The 12,304-nt window shown below is 42.5% G+C and overlaps 1 protein-coding gene across 1 annotated transcript in view; it reads right to left on the bottom strand.

Annotated features, from left to right (window-relative positions):
- Positions 1–7,878, bottom strand: part of LOC126387783 (reticulon-4 receptor-like 1) — a 118,740-nt gene extending 110,862 nt beyond the window's left edge. Inside the window, exon 1 of the mRNA XM_050040444.1 lies at positions 7,231–7,878. Within this exon, the coding sequence (XP_049896401.1) occupies positions 7,231–7,243 (13 nt within the window). The 5' untranslated portion in view covers positions 7,244–7,878. The remainder of the gene's footprint in view (positions 1–7,230) is intronic.
- Between the last annotated feature and the right edge of the window lie 4,426 nt (positions 7,879–12,304).

Genomic DNA, 12,304 nt, shown 5'->3' with positions numbered 1-12,304 from the left:
TGCACCAATTTCAAAAGTATTTGCGTCTTTTTCTGCATACACAGCCCAGTTTTATGAAAAGACCATCTTTCCAGCAGTGAAACACTTCTTTAATGCTAAGCTAAGCCACTCTAGTTATGTACTTTATGCACAGACATGAGATTGATATCCATCTTCTCATCTCACTGACATTTTAAGTTTATGGTTTCAAATGTCATGATGCCACCCCCTCCACAACATGTCAACCACTGCTGGATTTTCACAATTCAAAGCACACGACACCCTCCCACCCCCGACATTTTATCTTATACTAGATCTTATATACCATACTATATTACACTGTTTTACTGCACACTGTCTGGTGTGCACTGTTTACGTATACTATACTTGGCTTTGCCTTTAATTGCTCCTGTATTGTTTCTATTTTTACTTCTATTCTCATTCTAGTTTTATATCTATTATTATTCACTTCCTCTATTTATCTGTACTTATTACTGTCCTTGTGCTGCCGCAGCTGCTGCTGCAACAACCCGAATATATCCTCTGGGGATCAATGAAGGCTTATCTTATCTTATAATATAAGATAAGCCAGGCCAGCGTTAACATGAATAATAGTGGCTCATACACTTCAGTCAGCAAACAAGGACGCCGCTGCAAGCGATTGGTTTGTCCAACTGTCTCTCCCTCTGGAGACAAGAAAATACCAAAGTTCCTGGTCCAAAGGTGGAGAAACTGAAAGTCAGCCTGAAACACACACACACACACACACACACACAATCAGTTCCCGTCAGCTCAGTTTTCACCCGCCACCGGCTCTCTCTCTGTTCATTCCCTCATCCTCCAGGTGAAGGCTGTTTCTACATCATCAGTCAGTTTCTTCCTGTGTCCATCTTTCTGTCTCACACTTTCTCTCCATCTTTCCTCTCTTTCTACATGTCTGCGTCAGCATCTGCTCGGTTTAAAGTATAACTCTAGTCCTCCAGCTCTGACATTTACACTAACGATTCCTGATGCTCACACACAAACACACACACGCACAAAATCCTTATGATTGTGTGTTCTTGCCATGCGATCACACACATCTGTATCCCTTTCATCCGAAAACTTTCTCATACCCATGTAACCATAATCTCACTCTGTGTCTCTGTATATAATGCACACAAATAAACACACACATACAGTATATGCACAACTAGCCATAGCTGTTGCTAAGTAAACCTGCAATCAGAGGCCTCCACAGGGCTCCTGATAGGGATTAATGTCTCATTTGACTGGGCACTCCATTCACAAAGGACCTTCCTGCTGTGTGTATGTGTGTGTGTGCGTGTGTCACCGGCTCTCAAGGTGAACCTCGGTGACTCATAAGCAAGTTAGTGCACCATATTTACCAACAATTCAGCAACAACTTTGCTGCAGCGACAATTATACAAGTAGTGCCAAAAACCATTTCATTTTGATGTGCTGGCCTTATGGTTTTTACCACTATCTGATGGCTGGCTCCATCAACTTGCACTGTAACCTGGTGAAACATATTGAAAGTGCAGAGCAGTATATTTGAATGTAAAGATGAGTGTGGGATAGAGCTTCGTCTGGCAAGACAGTTGAAATAAAACGCCACAGGGCCATTGTGAAATGCCATTTCATGCTCTGTGCAGCATAATTTTGTAACACTTGGTGTTTGTTTATTTAGCATCAAAACAATTCCTGCTCATTAACTGTTTCTCTTTCTTTTTCTTTTTTTGCATTGTGTTTGTGAGAGTTCACCAGCTAAGAAGCTCCGAGCTGTAAAACATCAGTCCCTGTAATTATTTTAACGCATTTAAACACGGTGTATCGATTGTGAACGCTGCGCACGTTCCAGAAAATTGTTGTGCAACTTAATGATGAAATAGAATTCAGCAGGCAGACCACACTGAGCTCAGGATACAGCAGAAGAAAGGAGTCTGTGAGTGACCTTGAGATCAGGCAGAAGGAGCGGTTGCAAAGGTCATTGATATGCACAGCCATCGCACGGACGCTCGCTGTGTGTGGCGGTGTGTGTGGTGATGCGTTTCATCCTGTTCTCCGCTGTGACTTGCATTAGAGATCTAATTGATTATCATATAAATTCCATTCCAGTCATCAAATCCCAAGACGATTTAGCTCTCTAATATGATATATCCACAGAATCCACACAAAGTGCCACATAGCCTATATTGTGTCCCTCTGCCTAATCTGTAAAATCTGTCCGCTGCCTCAGGATGTCGGTACTGCAAGAGCAAATTTGGATCAATCTCAGCACTCAATTACCCCACCATTTGGTGCTTCACGACCCGAATAAACATTTTGTCACTAATCCATATGTTATTATCATCCACCAAGGCTATCATAGATGCAAGTAAACACACACACACACACACACACGCAACAGCAGCTTCTAATTGTTTTGACTGTAGACTTGACAACGGCCCGCAGGCAAAATGTATGCGTGTGCCAATGCAACTGTCAACTCGGAGAGACAAAGTAAGGATGTGACATGAGTTTTGTCGGAATGCCATCAGATAAAATAAAAATGCATCCTATGAGAAAAGTAGGTGTGATGATGACAAGTTATTTCAACCACATTAGCATGTGTGACTTACATGCAGGTCAGCACTTGTGCATGAACATACAGTATGTTGCAACGTCTCATTCGTTAAGGCTCAAGTTGAGCAGGAACTGCGTAACACTGCTGGAAAGTTTTATAATCACGCCAGACTTTATTCACATTTGGGCCCTGACAAAGCCATTGGCCCTCGAGCGAGGTTGAGGCTATAGTCTGAATGAACAGTGACTTGCAATTTTACCATCGTATATTGATATTGATCAGTGGATTTCAGTACTGAGCTGAAGTTCATTATATATTATCATGGCTGAAGGTAATATCACAGAACATTCCTCAGATATTGCACATTTTCGTGGATTACAGTATATTCATTGGCGGGGGCCGAGAGCGAGAGGATGAAATCATATCAAGAGGTAATGATAAGAAGGAGAAGAGACAGTGTCGAGCCTTTTAGAAGTTTCCCAACTCAAGAAGTAGGACTTTACACACATTCCAAAGCCCTGGAATCATGCTGTCATCCATATAAATTGAACGCATGTGTCGTAATGTGACACACAAACACCAGCAAATCCATAGACGCTACATGCTGTTCTGCAGTCCTCATGAATTGTTTAGAGCAGATGTTGAAGGAGGGGCAGCGAGGGAGCGACGTGAGGCAGATACTGTCAAATCTGAACACACAGACATGAGACGTGTATTAGATTCAGCGTGACTAAGAATTCCCATGCAAATCAATATCTCTGCTGTCCATCCCAAATGACCATTCAGAAATCTGCTTAGACATCATGAAAATGCTCATTATACGCTTGTTGTAATTTGCTAAAACTGGCCTGAGAGTCATTATGTTTTTAATTTTTCCTCCATATTAAAGTATTTATCTGTGAATTCATGGGTGTACTAAAAACAGGAAGTCAAATTTGGTATACTGTTAAGTGCCAGTTTGCCAAAATGTGCACACATAAAGGCTAAAAGATGTGTAGCGTACTCCTGACTCCTGACACAGGCAGCAAAGCTCTACGTGCACCAAACCATAGATTATATTGTCATCGCTTTAACTCAAACTGCCTTCAACCCACAATGTTTTCAAAATCAGTGTATTTATCACTTTATGTATTGCCACAGCTCGTTTATCAAATGTCTGCATACCCTAATCTGAGGTATTTAATCTTAGATATTTCTGAAAACTCTTAACGCATAAAATTCCTGAGGACGACACTTTGGTGATTAACAAACTCTCTGAGGAGTCTCCCCCAGAAAGCCTCAAATGATGCCATCAATTTTACTGTGTATTTCATTCTAAAATGCCATAATGGCCTGAAATTATGTAGCCTTGTTTGAAAGGAGAGCGATGGGGCTGATTTTGATGGAGACTACGATGGTGCGGTGCCATTATTCAATTCTTTAAAGAAAACCCTGTCTATCAAAGTGCTTTCAAATCCCTAAGAAAGGTCTTTGTATCGATCTGTTGCAATTGATTTGCTCGTCTGATCCATCACTGTCATGTTGACTCTTAAAATGATCCACGCATTCTGACTGCTGATCAGGTCGGCTCGTAAGTGCTTGCACTGAATGGCGGCGTTTTCCGACTGAAATCATGAGCTTACCTGATTGTGCGTTAGATTCAGCAAAAAGCTGCAAGTCTGCATTTTTCTAAAGGTAAAAACCAGAATTAGTGCCTCGCGGCTGTATGCCGACTTGAAACGGTCAAGTTGCCATTTCCTATGTATCCATATGTCGCCATGCCAGTTGACAGTGCTTCAAATGTGGACATTGCTGCAAAGGAGCTCCAAATTCTAACACATGGATACATCACACACATCCTCAACCCGCCAGGAGAGAAGATCTATACAATCACCACAGTTTTAAGATGGACTCAGGTTATGCTGTTAAGTAATGGCCAGAAAATATGTTTTTTACATATGATGTCACAGTGAAGCTGACCTTTGACCTTTTGGATGTAAAACGTCATCACTTTATCATTTTATCCTGTTAGACATTTGTGTAAAATAGTTAGCATTTGAATTCTTGAGTTATGGCCAAAAATGTTTGTGAGGTTACTGTGACCTTTGGCGACCTAATTCTGATCAGTTCATTGTTGAGTCCTGGTGGACGTTTGTGCCATAAGGTGTTCCTGAAATGTCGCATTCATGAGAATGAAGGGAAGGACGGACAACCCGAAAACACGATGCATCCAGAGGCAACTGTCTCCAGTGCAGAGGCATGAAAAAACTAGATGCTTTTAGTCATGTGTAGCAAGACAATAAAACGGTGTAAATTCATAACTTAAAGATACTAATAAACTGTAACAGTGGAGAAAATGGAGCTAAATTAATGAATCATTAATTGACCAAATCATTCAGCAGCTATTTTCATAATCTATGAATTATTTCAGTGATTTTTTTCAAGCTAAAGTGACATGTTGTGGCTGTTAAAATGTGAGGATCTTCTGACATTAATGGACAAAACCTGATTCATTGAAAAGAAAATAAGGAGCAGATGAATAATAAAAGCAATCGTCAGCTGCAGGCTGAGCTGAAAACATAAAACTCCAAATGCGGCACTGAGTTTGTGCACTTTTACAGACTGTGACAGAGCATAATAAAGCCTTTCATTTGTGTCTTTCTCAATACAAGAGCTTTTCTTTTCATAACTAATTTTAAGGCATGTGTTTTGTTCACCCAGTGTCAGCGCGTACGTGACTGTGAAAAGCTGTAGATAAAGAGAGAGACAACTTAAGAGTTGGAGACAGAGGCAAAGTCAAGTAAGGGAAACAAATCCAGCTTCAAACAAGCCGGGAAACAAAGCTTCGGCAGCTACCCAAACCAGCCAGCCTAGTGGCCAATCAGCCTGCCAGGCCTCTCTCCTCTCAGACTGAGGCTGGCAGCGGGAACTGGCCAAGCAGAGAGATAGAGAAAGAACGAGAAACACACACAAAGAGAGAAAGAGAGAGGGAGTTTTCATTACACAGAAACACTTCCCCTCCTTCTCCTCACTCCCTCTCTCTTGTTTCATCCCACCGCAGAGAGATACTGTGGGTAAAGGTGACAGACATAGATAACTGTATCTCAGGCAGACTGCACAATTACTCTGAATTTTATTATTGTTACTGACAGCCACATATTTGTAGGAGGAGATACAAAGCACACCGCATCAGCCATCACCGCTGTTTGTCGTGTGTGTATGTGGGTGGGTGCTATCCATCTGAAATTACAGGAAGATTAAAATTAAAGCTTGTCTGCCTCCAGCCAGCAAGCGCTCCCTCTGTCTTCCTTTTGCTCTGTCATACATACGCACATATACAATGACAGCACTAATCAGCCCTCTGTCAAGCCCATTAGGTCCCACCCTTAATGAGGAGATCGCCCAGCTTGTGCCCTGACTCGGGCCCTGACTCGGGCCAACCAAGTGAGCTAATAGATAATGATGTGCATGGATGTACACGTGTTGTTTCCCTCCTCTGCGTTGGGCTGCATTGATATGACAAATGACAGACTTCCAGTGTCTCTATTAAAGAATGTTTTTCTATTATGTTCTCAGGGTGCAGTCAGCCGTGCGCTCCACTCATCACAAAGCAGTGCTCTGACAATCTGCCTTTCACGGAAGGCCCCAATGAAATTTTTTTTTTTTTGTAAAGGGGGTGGATTAGCAGATGAGTCACCACTCCACAAATACTTTAAAAATGTTTCTCTGTCTTGTATGTTTGTGTGTGCGTTAATATTTCACAAAATCTTTTCAAAAAACTGTATTTTTTTTAACATGAAACACAAGTTTGTGGCTTTTTAAGATTTATTAAAAGTGATGGCAAGTGTGTCACACACGTGCACGTTCATGTACGCACGCACGCGCGCGCAGAAAAAGGAAGCTGACAGTGGGGTTGGAGCCTCCCTGTCAACACACACACACACAAACACACAAGGCAAGGTCATCCTGGTAAAACTCAATACCTTTTCTCACCACAAAACAGCCGCGTGCCAGTGTGATAGTAAACAGCCAGGTGCTGGGCGCGTGCTGTTGTTCACTTGCCTTCCGGTCCACTGGGAGAGCCACCCTCTCCCTTGGCGCAGACAGAAGTCAAAATATCCTGCTGTTGGTAGGCTGGGCGTCTCATTCTGTCACGCCAATGTAACCACACACACACACGCGCGCGCACACACACACACATGCACATACATATACATACGCACACACACAAGCGCGCACATTTCAACCAAAGGTGCACGCGCACACAAAGTGCCCAAACGAGTCAAACTTTTACAACAAAAAGCACAATTGTTAACTTTTCCCCAACAATTTCATCCTCACGCGCTCTCTTTCCATTTCGCACACTGGCGCGCGCAGCAACAGCACCAGCCGTCCTCGTGCAGGCAAGTCCTACAAACTGCAGTGCGGCAGCGGTTCGCTATTTTAAGAATAATTTTTACATGAAGTGGATAAATATTTAATTCCCTTCCCATTCCCGGCCGCCAGCGCGGATAAAGGAGGGCTGGTAAGTTGTTAAGGTGAATCACAGAGGGGCTTCTGTAGCTGCGACTCCTTTAAGCCAACATTTAAAAATACTAATTAAAAAAACACTCCAAGAATTTGAACAAACTCACACACACATCGATAAGCAGCCCAGCCGCGCGCGCTATCAGCAACAAAAACAAGTGTATTCCTCTTTCTCTTACCTCGCCTGAACATATTGGCAGCGGCTGTTTGGACCGTCTAGTGGTGTCTGTGCTGGAGTAGCATCCTTGTGAGGGTCCAATCCTGTGCTGCTGTTCGCTTAATTGTTATTTTGATTCCCTTTGACCGCTGGCAGGCAGGCTGTAGTCTTGTCTCCGCGGCGGCTGTTGTTTTATCAAGTGAAGACGGTTGGAGGTGGAGGAGGAGGTGGTGAAGGAGGAGGAGGAGGAGGAGGAGGAGGTCGGGTGATGTTTGACAAAATTAAAGACGAAAACAGAAGGTCCGCCACCGGGAGAAAGGAAGTTTTGTCGTCCGCAGTTGTAACGAAAGAGGTGATTAAAAACCACCTTGTCCCGTCCCAACACACTCAGATGTGTTTCACTGATATTTCAACTCACCGCCATCTGGTGTTTATGAATCAATAACATGCATGCTGACTTTATGTGATGCCCGGATTTAAGAGAAGCCTGCTGTCAACAGCGGGTGGAAAACGGTCCCACAAAAAAAACAGAGGAAAGTTCCTTTATGTCTTCATTGTCGTCTTCCTCCTGTCAGGTTGCAGGGCAGGTAGAGTCTGTAATGTGCTGTGTGTGGATCGTCAGTGTGAGTCAGTGCCGTCTACTGTCTCCGTTACCGGAGAGCTCCGAGGCAGCCGCTTCAATCCCCCTCCAACAGCGAGATGTGACTGATGAAAGCCAAAACATCTCTCTCCTCTCTCCCTCCCTCCCTCTCTCTATCTGTGTGTGTGTGTGTGTGTGTGTGTGTGTGTGTGTGTGTGTGTGTGTGTGTGTGTGTGTGTGTGTGCGCGCGCGCTTCTCTGGCATGACAGGCAAGAAGCATACAGTATGTTGTTGATGAAGCAGTTATGGGCTCTCTTATTAAAATAATCTTCCACTCATCCACTTATGTCCAAGTGAGTGTCTACCGCTCCTGTATCTCCCTCAATTCAATTTCAACAATTCAGCATGCTTTACAGGCGTAAATGTTGCATCAACAATATTGCCAGAGCCTCAATTACAATTCAATTACTGTTTTTCTGTTCTTCTTCTTCTCTGTTTTGCTTTCTCTCATTTCCCTTTTATTCTCTACCTCACTGTCTCTCCAATTCAAAATTGTTTTATTGGCATAATTAAATAAGGTACAGTACTGCCAGAGCATGTTGTGTGAGGTTTATAATACATGTATAATAATTCAGAATTGGACCATTAGGGGAAGAGAACACAACAAATGGCTTGCACATTACAAGATGGTATACCAGAATGGAAGAAAAAAAACATTGCAAAGACATTGCTGAAAAAAAAGACAATATATTTGAAATTATAAGATATACGACACCCGGTCTCACGCTGATGTCGTCGAAATCCGGCACTTTGGCAGTGACTTGCAGCATCAGTAACCAACGAAAAAAGGCGTCCTTTAACGTCAGCGTGATACGTTATAGTTTAACGGTGCCTGGCAGCAGCGTCGGGGGGAAATGTGGCGGGACAAGGACAAAATTTAAGGCAGCTAAAGTCCAGCTGGGGTGGATCGGTCCAACAAACACCGACTTTCACCCGAGAGAGTGGTGTTTGCTTCCTGTAAGATTATAAAGCCAAACCCAACCATGTGCGTTTGCTGTTGAAGCATGAATACGTGACAAGGTCATAGTGAGAATGTGTTGGATATACAGTGTGGAATCTTACGTAAAGTATAATCTAAACAAAGACAAAGATCCCTATGTGCACAGTTGCGCTCAGGAAATGGTGTTGCCGGAGCCCACAGGAACAACACTCCACGGCGCTTTTTTGAGTGAGGATTAGAATATATGCAGTATTAATATATTTCAACACGTGACGATCCACTCATGACTAAAAGTGTATGTCATATAAAAACTGAAGTGATGGTCAAACCTGTCAGTGAAATTTAAGGTGTGTTGATGGATTCACATCATCAACTCATGCATTGAGTAATATTACAAGTTAACGTTCCACCTTAAAAGTCGCTGGCAGTCAGCCCAGTAAATTAAGTCATATTTTCTCTGACTCCAGCTGCTGTAAGAGGCAACAAAACATCCTTTCATGTTATAGTTACAGTTTATTGATAAAACTCTCCACGGTATGAACAGCGGTTACATGAGCCTCAAACCAGCCACAACTCAGCCCTGAGCAGAGTGACCGTCTGCTATTGACCAATCAACAGACTGCAGTGTTCACAGCTCCACCTTTTAGTACTGGATCTGTGTGCTAGGTACCCCAACAGAGGGGGAACCAAAAACGGGGATGGTGTGGAACAGTTCCTTTGGTAACTTTTCACAGTGTAAACGGGAAAAAAGCGTACAGAACCTAACTGTATCATACTGTACTGCTCGGTGGAAATAGGGCTTTAGAGACTGGAGGGTTTAAGGCCGCCCCAGAGGAGGAAAGAATTTGTTGTGTAATTTAGGTGAAGTTGAGAATGAGGTTAATTTCTTTTTTTACTGGCGTGTATATGAAGACATAAGACATAAGAAAACATATCATAAAGTTACGCAGGTTAAGGTTAGGCAAGTAAAGTTGCTGTGGTTAGGTTTAGGGTAGGAAACTTTGTGAGGACGCACTTTAGAGTGACTTTAAGTTCACTCAAAGTTCACACAGTACTGAACACTGGTCTCCTGGGGAAAGTCCTATGTTTTGTGGCCCATACACCGCAAGCTGCCTCCTTATAGAGACCGCTCGGGACTGCTTCCTTCTTTACTCCCATCAGTGCATTGGTCATGTGATTGCAGCCTTCCAGAATACATGGGTTATGCACATATTACTGGCTCATGATAATGTGGGATATGTACAGTCTTGGTGCATTACTTTCATAGGAAAACATCCGAATGTACGGAGCATGAGATCAGCAACATTTATGTTATGGTTTTTTCTTCAGCGGGATTTATACTTCTGTGTTGAATTGACGCCATACCTACGGCGTTGGCTCTGTGCCGTCAAGAGCCTATGCGGTAGCCTGACATGCACCTCCCCAGAAATGTAACTACATGCCACAGCAATGCAGACCTCCTGCCTATTTTTGTAAGCTGACACCATTTCCCTCAGTGGAAACAAAGCTTTATTTAATTTAATTTCACAGATAAGAAACAATAAATTATGAAGACAATAAAGCCTCCACTAAAATAGCATTTTAAGTCTTATGTGTGATATTTCATGGCTTCATATGAGCAGAGAAAATCTCAGCTATTCACTAGGATAATTTATACAATTTGAAATGCCATAGGATTGTGCTAATAACATTAGCATGTTATATTTGTTTGGAAAACATGTTTAGTATGTGACAGTTGTTTTGTCGTTGAACCTTGTGAGTTGTAATGAAACCGAAGTTTGTAACGTTGCCTTTGTTAAATGTTGCTGTTGTCCCTGGCTTCATATAGGTAGAGGAAAGGTTTGCTGGCTGCTAGGCTAATTTATACAATGTAAAATGCCATAGGCTTGTGCTAATAACATTAGCATGTTGTATTTGTGGGGAAAATGTGTCCAGATAAAGACAAGTGTTTGTATGTGAATGCTGCGAGTTTAAGTAAAGCCGACTTGTGTTTGAAATTGTCGCTATCAAGCCGTGTTTAATGTGTGTCTTGGGCGTACTTTGAATCAACTAAACTTTACAGCACTTCACAGAAACCCTGCCGCCGACTAGTGTTTTGTGACATAGTCACACCAACGCACAGGCATAAGTGCTCACAACAGCGTAGGCTACCTGCATAGAGCTGACACACAAGTATAAATCCAGCTTTACTTTGCATATTAAAGCTGGAGTTGAGAACTTTTGTCTCCCTCCTCTGGCAGTGAGAGTAATTACATACACACATATCAAACGTAAGCCTACAGGTGAGCTCGCTGCATCTCCCCCACCCCAGGAGTGCTTGCTTCAAGTCTTGTTTGACCTAAATACGAGTTTCTTTTTTAATTTTTTTCCAATTTTTTTAATTTCTTTATTAATCCCTGAAGGGAAATTCAGTTTTTTCACTCCGTTGTCATACACACACAGGACCGAAATACACACACATGCACAAACAGGACCTATATATGCATTAAATGGAGAGATGTCAGAGTGAGGGGACTGCCCATGCGCAGGCGCCCCAAGCAGTTGGGGGGTTCAGTGCCTTGCTCAACCCAAGTCCCCATGGACTGAGCTACTGCCGCTGGGGTGCTTCTCAGGATTGTCCACCATACTCCTAGATGCTGCTCCATCACTATAGTCTCTCCACCTTCCTTTTAAAATCAAACTGTCAGGAGTATCAGAAGAAAACATCAGAATCACACACCTACAGATTAAGCAGTGCCAAATAGAAAAAGAAAACAAAACAAAACAAATCTAAGTAAATAAATTAATTAATCACTAACCCTTTTGTTCTGGCTGGTTGATGTTAAATGAATTACTTCTGCTGTGCAGGAAAGTAGCCACAGACAGCAGAACTCCTGTGTACTGAGGAATACAGAGAGCTTTCCTTGGTGGCGACAGGTTTAATCAGCATAGTATGAATTTTTTTAGCAGGGGATTGAATGTAACAGAGGTTTGTTAATATGTAAAAGTTTAAGATTTTACATGGTCATCTTATAAACTATATGTTATATAATGTAACTCTCTGAAAGGGGACATTCTTTACTTTCACTCTCTGTTATTCTCTCAGGCTGTGTCTGTGACATTTTTCTCCCAACTAACTATTACATTTTGTTTTGTCTGAGAGTGTGTCAAATTATTGTTTTGAGTTTAAGTTTATGTTTTTATACAAACTGTAGTGACGCAGGAAGTGTTGCTTTGTCTTTACTTGTTGTTGACAGAACTGGCACAGTCTGTTTCCTCTGGGTTGCCAGGTTTGTCTGTTTCCACCAGTCTCAATGGCCAGGTTGTGGTCACTCACACTTGGTGTCTTTTCTCAGTTTCTGGTTGCTCATGGTGTCCAGATGGTATTGTCGCTGCTACTCTGTGATGTCTGTTCAGTCCTGAACTGCATTGAAGTTTGCTTTGAGATTTTGCAGTAGATGGCCAATGGTTGATAGACTTTTCTTCTATTTTTGGCTTTAATTTGGTCGGTCCAGATTGCATGAGGCCTGTGTTCTC

This window comes from Epinephelus moara, chromosome 3 (genome assembly GCF_006386435.1).
Source record: "Epinephelus moara isolate mb chromosome 3, YSFRI_EMoa_1.0, whole genome shotgun sequence".
NCBI classification, from domain to species: domain Eukaryota; kingdom Metazoa; phylum Chordata; class Actinopteri; order Perciformes; family Serranidae; genus Epinephelus; species Epinephelus moara.
Note: the sequence above shows the minus strand (reverse complement) of the source record. Positions and strands in the feature narration are given on the sequence as shown.